General features: G+C 34.8%; 1 protein-coding gene across 1 annotated transcript in view; it reads right to left on the bottom strand.

The window, feature by feature from the left end:
- Positions 1-20,905, bottom strand: part of LOC149772925 (receptor-type tyrosine-protein phosphatase beta-like) — a 129,602-nt gene that overhangs the window by 46,179 nt on the left and 62,518 nt on the right. Inside the window, exons 24-30 of the mRNA XM_089947101.1 lie at positions 20,111-20,389; positions 17,159-17,437; positions 12,215-12,511; positions 11,034-11,242; positions 10,557-10,731; positions 9,573-9,743; positions 7,485-7,616 (exon numbers count right to left, since the gene is read on the bottom strand). Of these exons, the coding sequence (XP_089803227.1) occupies positions 7,485-7,616; positions 9,573-9,743; positions 10,557-10,731; positions 11,034-11,242; positions 12,215-12,511; positions 17,159-17,437; positions 20,111-20,389 (1,542 nt within the window). The remainder of the gene's footprint in view (positions 1-7,484; positions 7,617-9,572; positions 9,744-10,556; positions 10,732-11,033; positions 11,243-12,214; positions 12,512-17,158; positions 17,438-20,110; positions 20,390-20,905) is intronic.

Here is a 20,905-nt window from a genome sequence, read left to right as displayed (position 1 = left end):
GTGAAGGACCTTTTCCGGTCCTACAGGGTATTCGAAACTTCTACCCGAGTCTATTCTACGAGCCGTTTCGGGTAATTGAAGGCAGTTTCATTTTGTATTTGTTCAGACCTCAAACCATGTATGATGCTGATCATTTTGTGTTTGGGTCAACCACACTGCATGTTTATACCTAAATGTACCAGATTTTTTTTTCATTTAACATCGCAATCATTTTGTATTGCGCTTCATATGTTTGCTAGCTAATTTGGGCTAAAGCCAAGATTAACTTCTTGACAGGGACATCATTATTTGTAAATGTGACATTTTCAATTACTAGTTTGATAAAAACTCTACTACTTGGCGTCAATGACCTTTATTCGGCCACCTACGCCTTCTATCAACAGCATCTTATTAGAGAATCACAGTAAAGCATCTGCAATTGTTGAAAACATATGATTTAGTAACACGTGTATGAACGTGCAAGTCTACTACAGACTGATTAAGCCGGCTGTGTTGTGATCCAGCTAACAGGTTTACATTTGATATGACTCAGATATGTGTCAACGTTTTGAGCCATGGATATGAATGATAACTGCATGTAACATGCACGTTGAACTTGATTTTAGTCAGTCTAGAATAATTTCTTCTCCATATTCCTGCTGATTTTTAACTGTAGAGACACTACAGAGACTCCTAAATTACATAATGTGTTTCAGTACGAGTTTGTCCCTGATGTTTCCTACGTACGTCTTGATATGCTCTGAATGTGTGTCTTGGTACGCTGATACCATGTTGAGTAGTTATGCTATGAAAACTGCGGAATAATGATTTATATCGAGCCTGTAGTGAGCTACGAAATTATAGTTGTGATGTGCCCCCAAAACTCATGAACAACGACAAATGTTTTCCAGTATCCATTGAAAGGATTATCAGAGGCGTCCAAAACATTATAATTTTGACAATATATCGCTGGGTATTCGATATCCTTTCACGGTGTGTTTGGCTCCCAAAATAGCCTTGTAAGCATCGCTCCAAAACCCGAAGCGATAAGGAGGGTTCATAACGTTGTCATCGAGGCAGGTTTATTTCAATGTTTTAATGTAGGTTTTACATAGCACAGCGGCGATTATGCCACCTGGTCGATCGGCAACACCGGTGGATTGACGTTTATAAAAATCACCCTGATCAGTTTGATACCGTAAATACTTGAAATGAGAGGCATTTTCGTTTCGGTTCACTGAGTATCATAGACTTGACAGCGGATATAAAGTAACCACCACTGTATGTAGCGAGTACGACAATTGTCATAACCATGTCAACATTATTCAACAATGCTTTGATTTCATTTTCATTGATGAAATAATGTAAACTGCTGAACAATACAGTGATGTTATTTTTATCAAATCCAGACTTCTCACAGCGGTCGTAATTGGTATTGGCGGCGATGTTTTATAAAAGGTTTCCCTCCATTTCAAAGAAACCTTTGCACGGTAAATAAATACCGAAACGTATCACCTGTCATTCTATGTCGCCTTTTTGATTAGGTTCCATAGTAATACCAAAATCTTACTTTTCATTTCTATCTATCTTCAAAAATACATCCATGTCACGCATGCACTCGTATACTTCTACAGCATTTGCCATTATTGAAATATTATTTGTTTTGTGCAATACGTCTGTTCCAATCGCGTCTGGGTTTATTCACAACTTTAACCAACCTTTCCATTGCAGCATTTGCAAGCATCAAATCAGCTGGACGTTGTTGCGTAGCTTCATGTATGATTTTACTGACTACACATGGCTTGCATTGTTGCAATAGATGGAAGTGAAATCGCCTTTTGGTCTAACGTACCGCTAGAGTGATTATTTCTCGTAGTCTATCTCGAATCGCTTGAACAGCTCAGAATTCAAAATTGTATTACCGATCCGCGACTACGTTTTTTATTCTCTCAACGAATCGCGTTGCAATGTGTTTACCGACCGGAAACAAGGCAGCGTTTATTTTCCATAAGACAGGAAGTATATCACAATTCATCATCGGTATTATAAACTTCATAGATATCTTCAATGCGTTCTTGCATTAGCTATTGCTGGTCACACGACCCACAAAGACCTTCTCCCACAGATAGTGTTTGCTATGTACGGGTTCAGGTTCGTTCGGATGAGTCAACTGTTACCTGGCTTTCCCTTTTTTCCTATCAACCTATGCTTTCGCCATACATTCTTTATATAATTTATCAGTAATCCCTCTGAATATCCACTAATATCATATGTTATTCATTCCGCAGTCACTTGGGTCCACTTATCTTTTCATTGCGATCTCTTTCCAGTTGCATGGTCTTTTCCAAAGGAATATATGGGATATTTTGCTATCACACCTATGCTGTCTCCAATTTAGCCGATGTTTCTTTGGTTCCATCAAATAATTTCCTGGAATTAGTTCATCTGCTCTGCCAAGAGTTCGAATTTTTTCTCTGGTTTCCCTCGTGACTATCTTGAAATCTGTGTCTCCTTTAGCTGTTTTAACAATATGACCAGGTTCTTATTTTCTTTACAAAATGACGACGCTGGTTTCTGCAACGTTCCTAAATTTGTTCCGTGGATTCCGCACTGTTCGCTAATTTTACTTTGCTGGTTTGATCATTGGTTTACATATGTGTTCTATGCCTTCGATGAGGTCTTTCTTTGTGTAGTATCGCGACTCTAATATATCTTTGGTACGTTTACGAGCATCCATTTATTCGAGCAGAAGTTCCATTTGATTGTGAGTGGTTTTGCAATGTTGCTGAACAACGTCTGCTATGGCATCATTGGAAGATTCCATCATTGTATATATTTATTGTATTTGCGCCAAACCCTCGATATCTGCTACCAAATGCCGATCATACTAGTCAAGTCGATAGTGCGGAAACTATAAATGTTCCGCGAGGCAAACGTATTTCGAACCTTTCCCACTCTGGTCGGCGGTACACCAAGCCCAATGAATTTTTGCGATACCATGTGCGTCAATGCACAAAATATCATTGACATCTTTCAGTTGTGTCTGATCGTTTTCAGTACGTGTGCATATCGTTGAATGACTTAGTTCACATCCGTGTTTTGGCAACTTCCTCGGTAATTCTCGCCTGGTTGCCATTATAGCAAGCTTTACAACATCGTAAAAGACAACATCATTCGCACAGGCATCAACATATACTGGTCAAAATCAGTGACCAGTTCCCATGGTTTTTGACAGAAACATATAGAGTGTCATTCCCGGGTGAGAAAGGTAGTACGCATGCTCAAACTTGTAAACACGCGCACGACTGTATCACGAAACGTTCGAAAGACATTCGAGAGAAGCAACACGTCGGTTGGTTGATACAGATCAAGATAGTAACCGAGATTCTGGAAACCAAAACGCAAACCGTAATTTTTAGCAAGCGCGTAGTCGTTGGGGTGATATTTTTGCTAGACAACGACAAATAAAATGCCTTGATAGGTGGTAACATATATTAAGAAAAATTGTACCAATCGCTCGTGTAAAATAGATAACCTTATGAGTAAGCGAAGTAATTTTTCATCATTAGTACCATCATTACCATTCGTTGCAAGGTTGCACAGTATTGTGTCTATGCTTACATAGGGAAGATACAGCAAATAAAAAACTGCAGCTGCTGCAGCCTAAATTTCATCTATTTGTGGGATGTCGCTTTTGGTTCTGATGCTACTGCTTGCATTAGTTAGTGACAATCATGGCTTGGAAGGTTATGAAACGCAACAGGAATTCGTATATTTTAATAACGTCCCAGCTGCAATATACACACACTGTGTCCATCTCCCTTTTACACACTAATGATGTGACAGCAGTCGTGCACCTTTCCATCGGCGGAGGTGAAAGCGCCATCGCAGATCCAGCATTGATTAGCCGTGATAATCTCAAGCGTGTCATAATTGGTTATAATGTCTCTGCGGACAAGGAGAGCCATTGACATATCCGTATTGCTGTAACATACAGCCACTTTGTACATACTTCTACCGTGTCCTTTCCGCGGTGGAGACTTGGTGGCTTAGTTGCTTGATCACGTCTAGACATGTTCAGCTTCTTGAACTGTATTTTTTTAAAACTTCAGGATCGTGCACTGGAACGTTAAGACATTCTACGTCAGCAAAAGCTATATGAGGGACTTTAACGTTTTGTTGCGCAGTGTTGAATTTCAAACTGACCCCGTCAGCCTCCAGAGTATTTGTACGCTGTGTTTTCGCGCTAATCCTGCATCAGCAAAAGTCATGGCCGTCCAGCAGCGGTTGCATGCAAAGTGCATGCAGGCATCATCGACATGGTAACTTTTCCCTTTCTGTTTCTTGTGTCGGTACACTACCCAGGAAATAAGTTTTTCAAGCGCAAAGATGCTTTCCCTCTGAGCAAACCATGTCGCTCAACGGATAACCATTTTGCCTAAATGCCTTTGTTCCAAGAACAAATGCTAACAGCCATATCATAGTTGAGTTCTTCAAACATTGTAAGCGTGGTGCTAAAAGCCTGTGGAGGGAATTGAATGATACCAAACACACTGTCGCCCAGGAATGGTTTTTAATTTCACGGTTGGTGAATATGCTCATCCGCAGGATGCATCACTGATAAGGTTGTCCATTCAAAACAACGTCGTTTATCACCTATCATCACTGACCGCTCTGTAACATACGTTGGGCTTGTTATATAATCTGATGTGTTTGTAACGTGAAATATGAAGTGAACTTCAAAGCATCAGGAAAGCATCCATCCGAAACCTTCTCCGGGATATTTTTCAAACTTCTCGAGGATCTTTGCAGAATGTTTTGAATTTAATTATTAATTGTCTCAATGTCTTTCTGGTTCGATATTACACAAGGATCACTATGATCCCATTACTGTGATGTTATAGACTGTGTAAAGTTATCATTGATTACATGGCCAGTCATGGCCAATTCCATACTGAGAACACTTTCAACCCTCAGTCGGAAACGAAGCGATGTCTCACCCACTTAATGTAAATATGATTCAATTACCATTCGCATATTTGATAAAAGTGTTAGAACGTCTCTGTTTGGCCTATATGCGTTTTGGAGAATCTGCCAGTAATCAGGAAAATCACAGAAGCTGTATAAACAATTTGAATTCTGGCGATTATGAATGCGATGTGTAAATGGCTTTGTTCAATCGTAGTAATGTATGCAATCTCCGCCCTCTTGGACCGCAGAGGAATATATATACTTATTCGTGCATATGATGCATAAAGCTGTCTCACGAGTCTTAATAACGCAAGTGTGTCGGCGTTTCTATCGCCTCTTGGTATGTTTTATTTCAAGATCTTGAGCTGATTGTTTCTATTGTTTTCCTGTTAATGTTGCCGTTGCGACCAACTGTTCTACATCCAGGTGAAGTTCTTGCACAACTGACCGTGATCCGTTTGCGAGTCCTAACAAGTATGCCAAGTTTTATGCATATTGCTAGGCATTCGTATCACACACTTTCGCCCGAGTTGGCTCAACTGATTGAAGGTAGTCGAACTGGTATATAAGGGGAAATAATTGTCTAATAGCAACTGCGTCAATGTTTCAAAACAAACTCTGTTACTTTATCAGGCTCAGAAAATGCAATTGCTTAAATCCTCCGTATTATATATTTGACATCTGTATCCTTTTCATCGACTTTTTTGAACGTTGTGTCTACAATCGTTGGTTCTACATTTGCTGCTTTAATGAATCTTCGCCACCTCGTACGATAATAATGTAACTTCACTCTGATGCCACATTTGAGACATAGTATAGCACAAACATCAACCCGTAACGCCAGCAAATGCGATATACAGTATTCAGATGACTTGCTCTGCTGTAAAGTTGATATCCTTAAAACATTCATCTTCGAATTGAGTAGCAATAAATATATTGAACGTTTTGTCTTTAACTGACATTTTAACTACTTCGATATGTCGCCATATTTTTACTTCTTACTTTGTACATTTTGGTACGGAAGAAAACATTTCATATTCTAGAGGATAGTAACCAATTAGACGGTCAGTTTTTGTACAAAACATTTTTTCCACCTGGAAAGGTAATGTTTTTTCTCACATCAAGCTCTGCTAAAGAGAGATTCATATTCCCTTTCTTGACCATAGAAGTTATGTCACAACTCATACAAAAATTATGTTTTTACCTGGAATCGGATTTATCTCTAATGTAGTATACAATCGCACAACAACTCACACACGACACCTTTTTGCGTTCATATCAAATGACCTCAAAATGTTGTGCCACTTCTATATAAAATCAGTGCAATCCATTCATTAGTTAAATATATACTTAGTAAATGTATGATTCAGAGCCAGCTATTCCATAATTGTTTTCATTAGTTCTAAAAGACGGTGAATTCGTAAGGCACTGTTATATTATAATGCTAAACTCATCTAACTAGTTAATATCTCTTTGATAATCTTCGCTACTGCTACACTATTTACTAATTGATTCAATATTACCATTAGGGCATTAATTACTTGTTTCATTATTTGCACAGGGTGGTCTAGTCAACATCAGCGACTTTATTAAATTCTTGCACAATATCTTTGAATGACTATTCAGGTTTTTACCCAGACACCTGTCCAGTGTGCATCGTTGCTGTTCCAAGATAATTCCTAAGTCGATTAATTTATCAGTACTCATCTAGTACGTATTTTAATAATCATACAATACATTTTGAGCCCCTTTAACAAAACTGCGATTTAATTTTGTGTGACGTTAAACAAACTTCGTTGTTCTTGTAATCTGATCTCATAATCGGAAATGCTCATATATATATATATATATATATATATATATATATATATATATATATATATATATATATATATATATATATATATATATATATATAATGATTTTATACTTTCTAATATTTGGCAATTTAGTGAGTACGTGTTCAATGGTAGGGTAAAATCAGCGGATAACAGCGTCATTCTTCTGCCCTTATAATTCCGACGTATCACATTGGTTTTGTGAGTGAGATCAGTGTCATCAAATTGGTTTGTATAAGTGTATCAACTAGTTCGTTTGCTGTGCGCTTATACAACTTGACAAGCACTGAAGTAACACCATTACGAAAAACGTCATTTGAATGATAGATAACCTATCGTGAAGCAATTTATTCGCAAATAATAAGTAATGACTGTTTTTCGTTATTTCCTCCAATTCAACTTTTAGCGCTATGATGTTGTGTTTATTTCACTTTAATTATGTTTTGTTTGTTTTCTGTGTCTCTACCTAAGTGTTTGTGCTTTGTTTGCCATCTTTAGGAGGCGCGGTTGGATCATGATATTTGATTGCAATTTGACTTTAAAACCTTAGCCTCAGATCAAATTATAATTGTATGCAAAGACAGGGACATAACCAAAGGTGGAAAGCATCTTCTGCAGACAATCATCCAGGCCAATCAGAAGTTACGATGCGTCTTTCTTTACTTGTAGTTTAAGAAGATATTCCATTTTACATACCTGACTCCAAGGTTGTTGCATTAACACTGCTGCTGATATTCGGTGAAAAACCTTCAACAGTGGCCTGAACGGATATATTGTATTGCCAGTATTCCTCTAAGCCAACAATGGCGCATTCTCTCAGCCCAAAATCTTCAAAAAAGTAAATTATTAACATATACATTTGGTGAGAAAAGAAATTCAAGAGACTACTGTCTTGAGAAATGTATTCTTACTGCAATGAATGAGCAATCGCTATCATTTGTATATTGGCATATTTGTAGACAATACAAAGTTGAAAAAGTTTATAACACGTGTTTGTATTCTTATTTAATAATAATCCAGGAAAGGTTCAGATATTTTCGTCCCAACTTCTAACTCGAATAAAACGTTAATATCCCAATGAAGATTTGAAAAACAAGATTTTGTACTTTTCGATTAACATTTCAAGTCCAAGTTCTTAATAATAATAATAATAATAATAATAATAATAATATGTTACTTTTACATATATAAAGGCGCATTAAAATCTTGCACCATGGATAAATGCTGCAGAAAATGTATCATTGCCTTCCTTTATTGAGGCATCACTTAATCTGCTGATAATTTGTAGTCAGCCTCTCTTTTATAAATTGATTATACATCCTAATGCATCAAACGAAGATAGGTACATCTTTGTTTTTTTAAATTGCACGCACTTTCTTCGCTTTATCACAATTAAAATTTGAGAATAATGTATGCATTCAACTGAGATCTATAACATTATGGTTTTTATTTCCATTTATGTGAATACAGAAGGAATAAAATATGCCCATATTTTAATCTTATAAGTATGTACTTAACATAAATACTTTAACGTAAATATACCTGTTAAAGCATTTTGAATTTATGACCTCACATATTCGATCTTAAAGATTGGAAAATAATGTCTACTGTAGCATTGTATGTTTCTATTCATTAGCTATTATTTAATATCTAATTCGTCTTTTATGAAATTGTTGGATACATTTGTTCAGTGTACTTGTCCCTTTCATATATATTGTTTAATATTGTTCATAACAGAGAATACGTTAAACAATGGTTTCCCTATATCCGAGGAATGTATGCTTTAACATAGAGGTAATATAATTTTAAGCATCGTACTTTTAACTAGATATTTCTTTCTATATTGTTATAATCATCTATCCCTTTTAATGTCAGAACATACTGTACAAACCCAGATTTTACAACATTAAATTTCATCTTGAATATCAAAGTCGACAGTGCAAATAAATAATCTTATTTAGTTATATGTTCTACTACTTAATCCATTTCAAGTGTTACGATAAATGCTTTTGATTTATTTATTTTTCATTATCAACTAGTTCATGTTCACCGTGATTCATAATACATAGGAACGATAGTGACCAAATAATGGCAAATATTTATTTCGATACATTCTTTACTTTAGAATAGTGCATTATTATTCAAACTATGTTTTTATTTTAATGATAGTTTAACAACAGAATCCGGATTTCTGACATCAGCTTATCTATGAAACGGAATAGAAACACATAGGTCATCACAAATGCGAGAAATCTTTAAATGGAGTATTTCCTGAAAGTTATTGTACGATCCCATTTCATAAATAAAGTAATCATTTGAGTGTTGAAGATTGTTGATTAAAATCTAGAATATTAATTATATGTTAGAACTATCAACATTTTACTCGATTCTTATATTTCAACGGTTTTGACTAATTGTTTGCAACGTCAAATCTGCATATGGCGTGGCATGTTCAATGGTTTAATAGAAAAATTACAAAAATGATCTTTGAGAGCCATACTACGTTTAGTGATCAACTTCAGACAGAAAATGAAACCTTTGCTTATACAAAAATAATCTAAACGCATAATCAAAACGTTTCGATCCACTTATGTGACGAAGCTAGCAATAATATATGCACAAGTGCAGGTGTTCCATGTTGTCCCCGTTTGATCTCATTAAAATAGGATATCTGAAAAACCCCGTTTATTCAAACGTTCTATAGTCTGACGAATCCGTTCATACACTGCATAGGTAACAACTTCATGCATACGCTCAATAAAGTTGCTTATTTAAAATGTTTACCTTTCCTCCAATCACCGCAGTTGGCAATGATTGTCCCCATGTTACTGACACCATCAGTATAAATGACAGAATATGATGTAATTCCCGTGCAAAGATCTGGACTATTCCATGTTACTGTGATGTTTTGGGGTGAAATAGCTGTTGCATTGATGTTAGATGGCTGATGTGGACCTGTATGGGTCAATAAAAATTTATTCATGGTAGATGTCTCTCTTTTTATACGTGGAAGCTGGATTATATATTTAAAAGTAATATCTTGAAAAGCTATAACTCTGATTCGGTATAAGTGAAATGATGTTGACAATTGTAATAGGGATACTAAAGTTAGGATATCACTGAGTGCATAGTGTTGAAAGAAAACAAATAATCGTCTGTACATCAATTAATTATGATAATCAATTGCATTATAGAGTTAAGCAAGCGTGAATACAACATTTTAAAAATAATTTATACTCTGATTTCAACATTATATTTGATTGCTCGAAAATCAAAGTGAACTATATGAAGACGCCTAGTTTCAACTATAAATTAAAAATGGAAACGGTCTCCTGAAAAAGTAAGACAAAATATGAAAAATAGTTCCACTTAAATCCTGCCCAATTGGTGACAATATATGCTGAAAACAACTTGCACCGAGGATTTTAAATCATAATGATATTGCTTGAATCTCTGTGTAACATGGCACACGACGAATAAGATACTTTCAACGTTATTCCAAACACACTCTCCTTTACATTGGATGGAAGGTGACCCTTTTGGTACCATGAGTTTTTAATGACAACCGGTGAGAATAACATAGCGAACAATCCAGGACAATACTTCTGAATACTTTAGAATTGTTTAAGGACAAGCTCTAAAACATGCATATAATACACATAAAACTCCACTTCGAATGATTTACATTTGGAATAGAATCTCGTAAAAATAAACTAACCTTAACTTTCTGCTTTTGTATGTCTACCTTTGGTTGTTGTATACGTTTACCTGTTGATAATGTTGTAGCATGCATGGTCACTTTATCTCCTGAGCATGATGTATATGCCCTCAACGAAATGCTATAATTGACATGCGGCTTCAACTTTTCCAGTAGAAACGGACCCGTGCTTGAGATAGTATCATTCAAGTGACACTCCTTCATCTCTATCGATTGCTCTATATCCTGTACAGAAAATATTTTTGTAAGTAAAAAAACATGTATCTAATAAACGTTTGCAAATCATTCTTTGAAGTTTTCAATTGCTACAAAACATTATTTATCTCCCGAGAATACCTAAGACTATTTTATTTTTTACAAAAAATATATTTTGCGTAAACTATTGAATAATGTGCGCACATATGACAGTAATGGTTTCAGATGTGTACAAGTATGCATTGTTACTTCATTGATTAGGCTAACATTAAAATTAGGTTACCCAGTCATTTTTGTTTCTTAAAATGATACAGAAAGGAAGAATAACATACCTGACAAGTGTAATTCTCAAGCTTTGAATGGATGTTAAAATCATAATATTGTACACATGATTGCTTTTTTACACAGTATCCTTCATTTTCTATCACAGTCAAAAGGTATCCTCTTATCAGTCCATTTCGCTTGGATGGAGGTGTCCAACTTATTCTTATGGATGTGGAAGTAATATTGAATATATTAATGTTCTCGACGTTACCGGGAGCTAAAATCAAACGATGAGAAACATTGCTTTAAACGTCATCAAAAAGATGTGCTCAAATTAGTTATTTCACTTTTGATTTAATATTTGATCCAAATATATTATTTCATTATTGAAAATGGAATATAGTAGTTCTAATGTTTCACACTATGATACAAAAGTACGTTATTGCTTATTCCGCCTATCGAAGATCAATAACCTATGACCAATTGCAATTATGTCTTGTTAATAAGAAGTCATACTATTTCAGCGGCATATTCTCCATTTGCCATATAGACTAGTTCTTAATTGGTTGTTCACTCAAATCCTATAGATACCTGTACCGGTCAGGTGCTCTGTTGTGCTCTGCGAAAGAATGTTTACCTCTCACTGCCTCAACATTATCTGTGTTGATGTGCCGTTAAGCATAAATAAAAACAAACCACTATATGGCTTTCGTTTTAGTTCATTAGGGAATATGTGGTGTCAGTGTGCTGCGTGGTAATGAATTCACAATACCTCATGAGTAACAATAGGCTTAATATAGATGTGAAGTACATTAACCAGTCAAATGTAGTTGCGATATTTCTAAGCATCGACAGTTTTCATATTAACTACCTGGAAGACTAACAATTATATTGTTAAACCAATGCAATAAGCTCAGTTACAAATATGCCACAGTTATTATTTAAGCCGTATAATATCTTTTTGAAAATTATTGGCACTATTGTCATTCTGACTGACAACAGATTGTCTTAAAAGGCTACGTTGTTTTAATCAAGAGAAATCGTGATCGTTTCTTAATTAGAAGAAACAATAAAATGACTCAAGCGAATATTCATTCTAATCATTCTCACAGAAACATTAAGAATCTTAAAGCTCTTCATTTTAGTAGTTGAAGACATTGCATATTGTGAAACTCTGTCATTAACTCATTAATTCATCGTACAATATATACTTGATTAGCAGCATCGACCCAAAATATAACTTTCTTACCAGTTTCAGGTATGCTTAAATTGCAAACAAGTGGAAGGCTGAGTGTTTCCGTTTCTCTGACCACTGCATAAATGTTTAGCTCACAAAATGTCCCTGGATCCAGAGAGATAGATTTGTAAATATTGTCTTCGGACGAAAGATCCGTGTAATTTGTGAGCGTTTCATTCGGTGTATCCGGGCTTAAACAACTGTAATTCACTCTGTGAAAGTCCTTGTCGCCTGTACCGCTTTTCCATGTTATAGTGAAATTATGAGTTGTCCTCTCGAGAACATCACAATCTATGGGATTCGAAGGTACTGCAAAATGATATTCAGGACAGTCAAAAACTAATTATCCAAACATTGTTACGCTATATGGCACATGTCTAGGAAATAACACTAGCCTAAGCTAGTTTAATACCTTTTTAAAGGTTTATAGTAATGAAGATGTCTTATAATTACTGCGTTGTATGTGAAACACTTTTTAGATACGCGCGTTGAATCAGTTGAAATACTATGCCAAACAGAAGTTTCTTCGGTAAAATATTTGTTCACACCTCTCACCTAGGACGGATTATTTTATTCTGCACCCTCCGTCAAATTGCTTCCTTAGAAGGAAAAGTAAATATAGTCAAATTACTTAACTGTATATCATATAAAGAGATGTTACACATTTTATATATAGTATAATAACTGAGAATGAAGACTGCTTATATAGCATGAAAATAGTATCATAACTTAAAATATATTACGATGTAACTTGAAGCCCAAAGTACAGAGACAGACATGACGTTTGCATCACCTTGGATGAAGGCAAGTATACCCAAATCAGGATTTGCAAAACATTGTAAGCTGCCATGATTAGTAATATTCGTGATATTTATTTATGTAAGTCTCTGAATTACGATTTTTTTTCATAGAATTTTACCAGGCACAAGAAATGAAACCACTGAATTTATTCACTTAATATATTTCAACCTTACCACAGGCACAATCACCTATACATAAATGCATTCATGCGTGAATATATATATATATATATATATATATATATATAATTTGAATTTCATATATAAAACTTCATATCCAATTCTTCCTTTATAATTTTTAGACTATGATTAAAGCAGATGTGAATAATTTATCTGTCAAAACAATATCCAGTATATGAAGAAAACGTCATAATGTATAGCTAGGAGAAATGTATGATATTCATTCAAGTCTATTCGCTTCACTTTATATTGAAACCTTGGAAACAAACCCCTACTAAAATAATGGTTAAGTTTCTTCATAGCTATGGTTTCTTGGACCACGCACGTCCATACGAGGCAAATAATTTAGACGTCAATGAGAGAATAGTCTATTTCAAAATATGATAACTAAATTTATGAGAATGGACATTTATCCCTATAAGTGCTATCTCCGATGGGAAAATTGTATCCGTCACAGTTCAGGACAACAATATCTGATGACAACTACTAATACACAAAAAGTTTAATGTACTACTTTAATACTCAAACTGTCGGTGATCTACACAAATACTGAAGAAACACAAATGTTATTTGAAATTTGTGAATAATTTCGGATATCCGTGTGGGGTAGAGCACCTGGAACATCTCACAATGTGAATTCAAAGATATCGGATGTAGAGCTTTAACATATGAATGATTATAACATGTTTCTGAAATCTATAAATGAAATTCGTGGCGGAATGAGTATGAGATTGCAAAGAATGTTAAAGCCAAACTAGAACTAAATGCATATGATTAAGGCAAAATATGATATGGGAATAGTGAGCAATTTTGAATTCACCCCGCCTTCTAAGTATTCCAACCCTACAATAATATAGAGATGAAAATAGAGCATAACGTATCTGAAAATAACCTGAGTAAAGTGACCGGGTTAAGATACATATACTCTGATAATGAGCACAATTGGTACTCTATTTAATAGCATTACACAAATGATGAAACTGAAGCTGCTGCCATAATTTTAGGTCATATATTGCATCCAGTGGTAAATCAAAATTGGAAATGATTTTTAGAATTTAGAAGATTCACAATGGAATAAATATTTATCAAAATTTGGTTCCTAAGGTGATTACCGTAAGATCTACTAAGTTTCACAGCGGTCCCTAACAAAAACGTCTAAAAGGCTGAGGTCACAACATCATATTATGTCTTACAATCCATTCGACTGCAAGGCATAACGGACAATGGCTCTATTGTGAATTTAAAATTATTTTACTATATGTGCATCTTCAAAGAATGATGAAAGCATGGGCAAAGTATTATGACAGTCCATTGAAAACGGATACGAGTTGCGTTCCGAAGATCGTGTCGCAAACTACATAAGGCTACATGTCTAATTGTGCATCATGATATAATATTTGGCACCGGCTGTTCTATCCAAACTCGTATCTCATCTGCGTTCAAACAGTCTTTTTAACAATGTACAGTCTGCATGTCGCACTTGCCATGGTACTGAAACTGCCCTTCCGCCAGCAGTTAACGACATTTACTCTGCGTTATATAGTGGAAAGATTACAGTCTGCACCCTTCTTGACTTGTCTGCGGCATTTGACACAATAGACCATGAAATATTACTTCAACATCTCCAGCATATATTTGGTATTTGTTATGCAAGCTTGCTATGATTGAAGTCCTACATAGTAAACAGGCCCGAATCTGTGTCACTAAATAAAAAAATTCAAGCCCAGTTATCGAGGGTTTGGTGTTCTACAAGGCTCTGTTCTCGACTCAGTTCTATTCATTCTCTATTCTCAGCCGATATCAAGTGTCATAGCTCGACATTTGTTTTTTCATCAATGGTACGCTGATTCATAATACACATCTTAGATTTATCCAAATAATTTCAAAGATTCCAAAATTAACTACTCATGTTTTGAATTTTAGGTCGCTTTAATTCTAGATTTTAATTCAGCAAAATGCTCCTTACATGCTAATTACGTTAATACGATATTTGAGATTCCAGATCTAAAACGTACACAAAAATTGTATTGATATAGCACAACTTATTCCCAGTAGAATAACTAAGTGCATTAGTTAGGCCCGCACTAAAACCTATATTATCATGCTAAATCATTTTAGTACGTAAATCATAAAAAAGACATAGAGAATCGGAACAAGACATCAAATGACATGGGACAACTTCTAAAACTCAATTTCTCATACTTGTGGAACATTTAAAACGAAAACGCGTTTGTTTTTATGTACTTTTATTAACATCTATGCAGCTTTTTAAAATTGATCACCTATGTGCAATTGTCTTGAAAAATAATTATTATAGGAAAACTGCCGTCTAAATGTATACGTCCTTAATTATTTACAAGTTTATTTTTTCTGGATATCTATTTCCATTGATAATGTCAAATGCATAAACATAACAAATTAAAATCTGCCAACATCTGACAAAATCCAGAAAAAAAAGGCAGTTCGAACTCAACTGAAAATTCCTAGTTTAAATTCCTGTGACGTCTTGTTCTCACACCCACAACGGCTACAATGCAAGAACGTATTTAAGTTCACAGGAACCATGACATGTAAACCTCTAAACAACCTTTCTCCACAGTACATAACCAATCTAACTGAAATAAAATCGCGAAATGCTGAGTCAAAATGTAGATCTACTACCATCCTCATATTTGAAGGTCAACTTATACTTAGAAAGATTCTTCCTCTATTTAAATCTACCCCCATTATAATGTAATTCAAATTTCATTACTTCATTGCAATCCTCATTCAATAATTTAATAACTGACAAGTTCATCTGTTATAATAATATCTTGAAATTATCAAAGTCGGAAGTAAAATAATAACCAAATATAATACTGGAGTGTGTTGTAGTCTTATGACCAGAATACATTGGTGCTTGTTGACTTTTTATACGTATGTATCTCCATTGGAAAGTACCTATGCATTTTTATTCTAGGCTTTACTGCATGATTCTTGAAAACTGTATAATTTTGCATTGTTTAAATTTATATATGAACCTGATGGTCACGTTTGTTCAGTCGTGACTTTTCCATAACAATTTGTCATAGAAATAATCACGTCAACTGAAACAGTATAAAAAGGTGAAATATTTAAAATATTGGCGGAGAAATAACCCACAAAATAACGAAATCACTGCAAAATAGAACTGTCAAAAACATTATGGTACTGCTAAGGAATCATTTGTATTCCTTTAGTGACAGACGATTTTCGAACTTACAAAAATAAATTTAGGAATATTTCAGCAAAATATTTGAATCATTCTCGACTCAATAATGATCGCAATGATAGAGTGACGTAATACATTATGTTGTTGAAAAGCAAGGTACATATTTAAGTAAAGACGACTACTACATTGTTTCGACTCCACTTGTATTAAAAAATTTCAAAAGTCAATTTTTGTAATGTTTATATTAATGTATATTTGTGTAGAAATACGAATGTCAGAGATATTTATTTCCAACATAACCTAATAATTATATTCCAGAAATCTATTAATTTTGAAAACCATGGAGCCACGTATATGCGTGTCTACGTTTAAATCCACAAATTACGAATAAGATAGCTATGTTTATTCGACATTATTTAAACAATTTCGGTAACAGTATAGAAATGTCAGCTGAAAGTTAAAGTTTTCTTCGATGAAAATTATAAATGTATTTCATTTTCCGCCATTTGCTAAATGTGAATTCCGAGTATCAGTTGAAATATATCAGCGTCAGCTTTTCACCCTTGTATCTGAATATTTTTGAAAACGTACTGACTGTCCACATTGTCTGTGTTCGAGGTGCGAGGTCGCGGTTAGGCATAATCATTTTTTTTTCAGGTTGTAAAACCATTTATACACCGTGAAAGAAGGGACACCTCAAGTTGACACCTACCATGCGGGAAACGTAAGCATTGTCTGTATAAAATTTACAGTTACAGTGACAGTGAACATGAAAAACTGACTTACTTGTATTTCCACTAAAAGAACAGGACAGGATATTCTCTATACCGTAAGATAGAGCGTAGATGCTCATGTTGTATTTCTTGCCTGGAGTTAGGTCCGTGATAATATGACTACACCCTTGTAAAGGATAAAGGCATGTCTCATTTTTTGAAATCTTGATAGATGTATTGAGTATATCTACATGAATTCGGAATTCTGTTGCATTTCCTCCATCATGCCAGTATGCTGCTATTGATGAGACATTTACAGCTTTCAATCTGGAACACAGCGGTGGACTTGGCACTTTAAAGTAAATAACAAACATTAAAAAGGATTACACACATACAAATAATGCATATGTGATCCTAATCTTGAATAAAGTTACCCTGAATACCCCGAATAATGACAAAACAAATCCTAAACAAAATTTGCAATGATTGGTTATCAGCTTAATGTTAGACAAAAACAAAACAATAATAAAGCCTAAAGTTGGACTCACTTTCATCTCCACTCATTTCATAGACCGGTTTAGTTTCCGCACCATATCGACTGGGAACGATCTAGATGCTGTTATTGTTGTTGTTGGTCCAAGGGGTTCATAAATGACAATGTTATCACTGACCGGTTTTATATATATGAGTGTGTGAATGGATGATAAGGCCAATTTGGGCTCTGAACTGTCTGGCAAACTTGATATGAGATGTCGCTTTTGTTTCCTTTATCAACGGCGGGTGTGCTGTTTTTCTGAGATTTACACTAATCACGTTTATGTGCTGCCTTTGTAGTTGAATATATGTAGCTCCTGTATGGAAGAGACTACGCCATGTTGACTGATCCTGTGCGATATCTTTCCAAGACTCAGAGTGAATATTGTTTCAAGGATGACTTAGGGAATCTTTGAAGTTTTTCTTCTGACCAGCATGAGATCGCATGCCATCATATAATTGCCGAACCATTTCAGTGAATTTGTCTGGGAAACCACATTTCACGATGATCTTCCATCTGCCTTCACGGCTGAAGGTGTTAAAGGCTTTTGTATGGTCAATGAATAACGTATCCAGTTTGGAATTCTGTTCCTGGCATTTTTCCTAGAGATGTATTTAGTACATGGATGATAATATGCCTACAGGTTATCGATATGGTACAGAAAACGGTATTGTTTTGTCAGTAAAAAGTTTTGTCTTAGGCACGAGCTTAAATTGCATTGCACCTACTGCCCCTTGCCCGCACATGTGCAGTAATCAATAACTTAGAGCTAGCATATATGGCTGATAGTGTGATTTTCAAAGGAATTGCAAAACAAAATTAAATCACACATTTTTCTAATGGCATTGTTTACACTTCTAATTAGAATTTTTTAGTGGCAGAATAATCAGAAAGGCACTATAACCAAAATACTAACGTGCGATTTGATACCTTTTTGTAATCCAAGGATCAGTTTGTTATTAAAACCAAGCCATATAGAAGTCATGGACAAAACACATGCTTATATCTCGTGATCTTATCAACCGTGATACTTGATTTATCTGACTTTATATGGGCAATTTCATTTGATGCAATATATATAGACTAAAAATAGAATTAACCCAGATGAGAAATATAAATTATAGAGACCAACAGGCAGAGAGGCCGGCAGACAGACAGACAAAATATATCTATATTATGTATGTTGTATCATTCATATCCGACGAGAAATATAAATGTTTACATAAAGTGATCTAGGCTTTCCGAGTTTCTTTTAATACAACATTTATACGAGTGGTATGTGAGAGATACGGCGTACACATTATACTTATATTTTATTTGTGTCAAACACATTTACATATACATGTATTTCCAACTCAGTTAATATTGACTAGAAGCAATTGTATAGACAGAATGAACGAATTCAGCACAGCCCGGTCCAGTGTATCCGCCATAAAAGTTAGTTCCTTACCTTTGAGAGTAATAGCATTCTTTTAAGTTAATAAAAACTGTTTGAACTTCTATTTTTATTCATATTTGTTAAATAAACATAACGCTCACGATTTAAAATTAAAAAAGACATAAAATATGATTTAAATGACGAACTTATGTAGAAACTAGAGCCTTATTAACACAGTGTAGTAAATTAGTTAAACATTGAACACGTGGCCATTTATATACACACAAACATACTGACATGAGGGGTAATATAAACCAGGCAAAGAGAAGAACCAGTAAGAGATAATTCAAATATATAACTGAATTTGCAGTTCATATGAGTCATTGTTACGATTTAGTTAACAAAAGCCACCGATGATACAATTGTTTCTATCTTCCTTATCTAACTTTCCCCGTTTCGTTGGTTCGTGTGATTACATTTTGCCATTAGTCAACTAGAGCTCAAAAGTGAGATTATATATCTACGCTCAATGAATCAAACATGTGATTACCTATACGATATGTACGATATGTAACGCAAATATAGTATTCAATGTTTGAATGATAATATTCTAACATCATAGAGATACTTAATAGCACAATGTATTGGTTTTAAATAAATGTCAACTCTCGTCATCTACATCAGTTCGCCGATCCATTGCCAATAATCTCTATTATTTGTAATCTTGTATTGACTGGGCATTTAGACATATCAACCTTGGGGAATTGACATCTTTAACAGGAATAGGAAACCATTGTATTCGCGTAACGAATGATATTGGCCATATCACCAGGTGCTTAACTGATCACAGAATGACCAACAATACATATTTCTGTAGGGATTCTCCATCACAATATTATTTTCCGAGTGATCGACAAAATGTTTTATTTATTTTATCTGTGTTTGCGGTTATCGTAAAGCATACTCAATGTTATCATCGTATTGTAAACACATCTAAAATCAAGGAAGATAAGAAAACTTGAAGTTCATCCCTATGAGCTGGGAATGGTATCCATCGTCTGTGTAACCTATTCTACAAACAGAGCGACAATGAACATGAAAGATGGACTTACTTGTATTTCCAAGTAAAGAACATGATTGGGCATTCTCTATGCCATATGATATGGCAAAGATGTTGATGTTGTACTTTGTGCCTGAAGTCAGTGTCGTGATGGTGTGACTGCATTCCTGTGAGACGTTCTGGCACGTGGCATATTTGGAAATGTTGATATCCCTGTTTTCTTCATCAACATGAATTCGGAAATCTGTTGCATTTCCTCCATCTAACCATGATGCTTTCAGTGATGTGTTACTTACGGCAATCATATTGGAACACAGTGGTGAACTTGGCACTTTGAAATAAATTTTGAAAAAATTGAAATGTAATACGAACACATGTCAACGATGCTTTTATGGTCCTAATCTTTAATAAAGACCCTACGACTAACAACAGACATAAACATGAATAAATCAGATGGTATCTACCACACGAAATAATTAGAAAAAAAGAAATGAAACTAGAGCTCAAAAGTGAGATTATATCTTTCCGCACAATGAACAGAACATCTGATTACCTATACCATATGGAACGGAAAAGCTTATATAGTATTCAATGATTGAATGATAATATTCCAACATCCTACTGATACTTAATAGCACAATGTATTGGTTTTAAATAAATATCTGCTCTCGTCTTCTACATGAGTTCGCCGATCCATTGCAACTTATCTGTCCTCTCTGTATTATTGTACTGATGGGTCATTTAAACCGTGGGGTATTGCCATCTCTGACAGGGATAGGAAACCATATTACTCGCGCAACGAATGACTTTCGCAAAATCACCAGGTGCTTAGTTGATGACAGAATGA

Source organism: Sinohyriopsis cumingii, unplaced genomic scaffold (assembly GCF_028554795.1).
Source record: "Sinohyriopsis cumingii isolate HCF-2022 unplaced genomic scaffold, ASM2855479v2 utg000972l, whole genome shotgun sequence".
Taxonomy (NCBI): Eukaryota; Metazoa; Mollusca; class Bivalvia; order Unionida; family Unionidae; genus Sinohyriopsis; species Sinohyriopsis cumingii.
The sequence above is the reverse complement of the archived record's forward strand: the minus strand, read 5'-3'. Positions and strand labels throughout refer to the sequence as shown.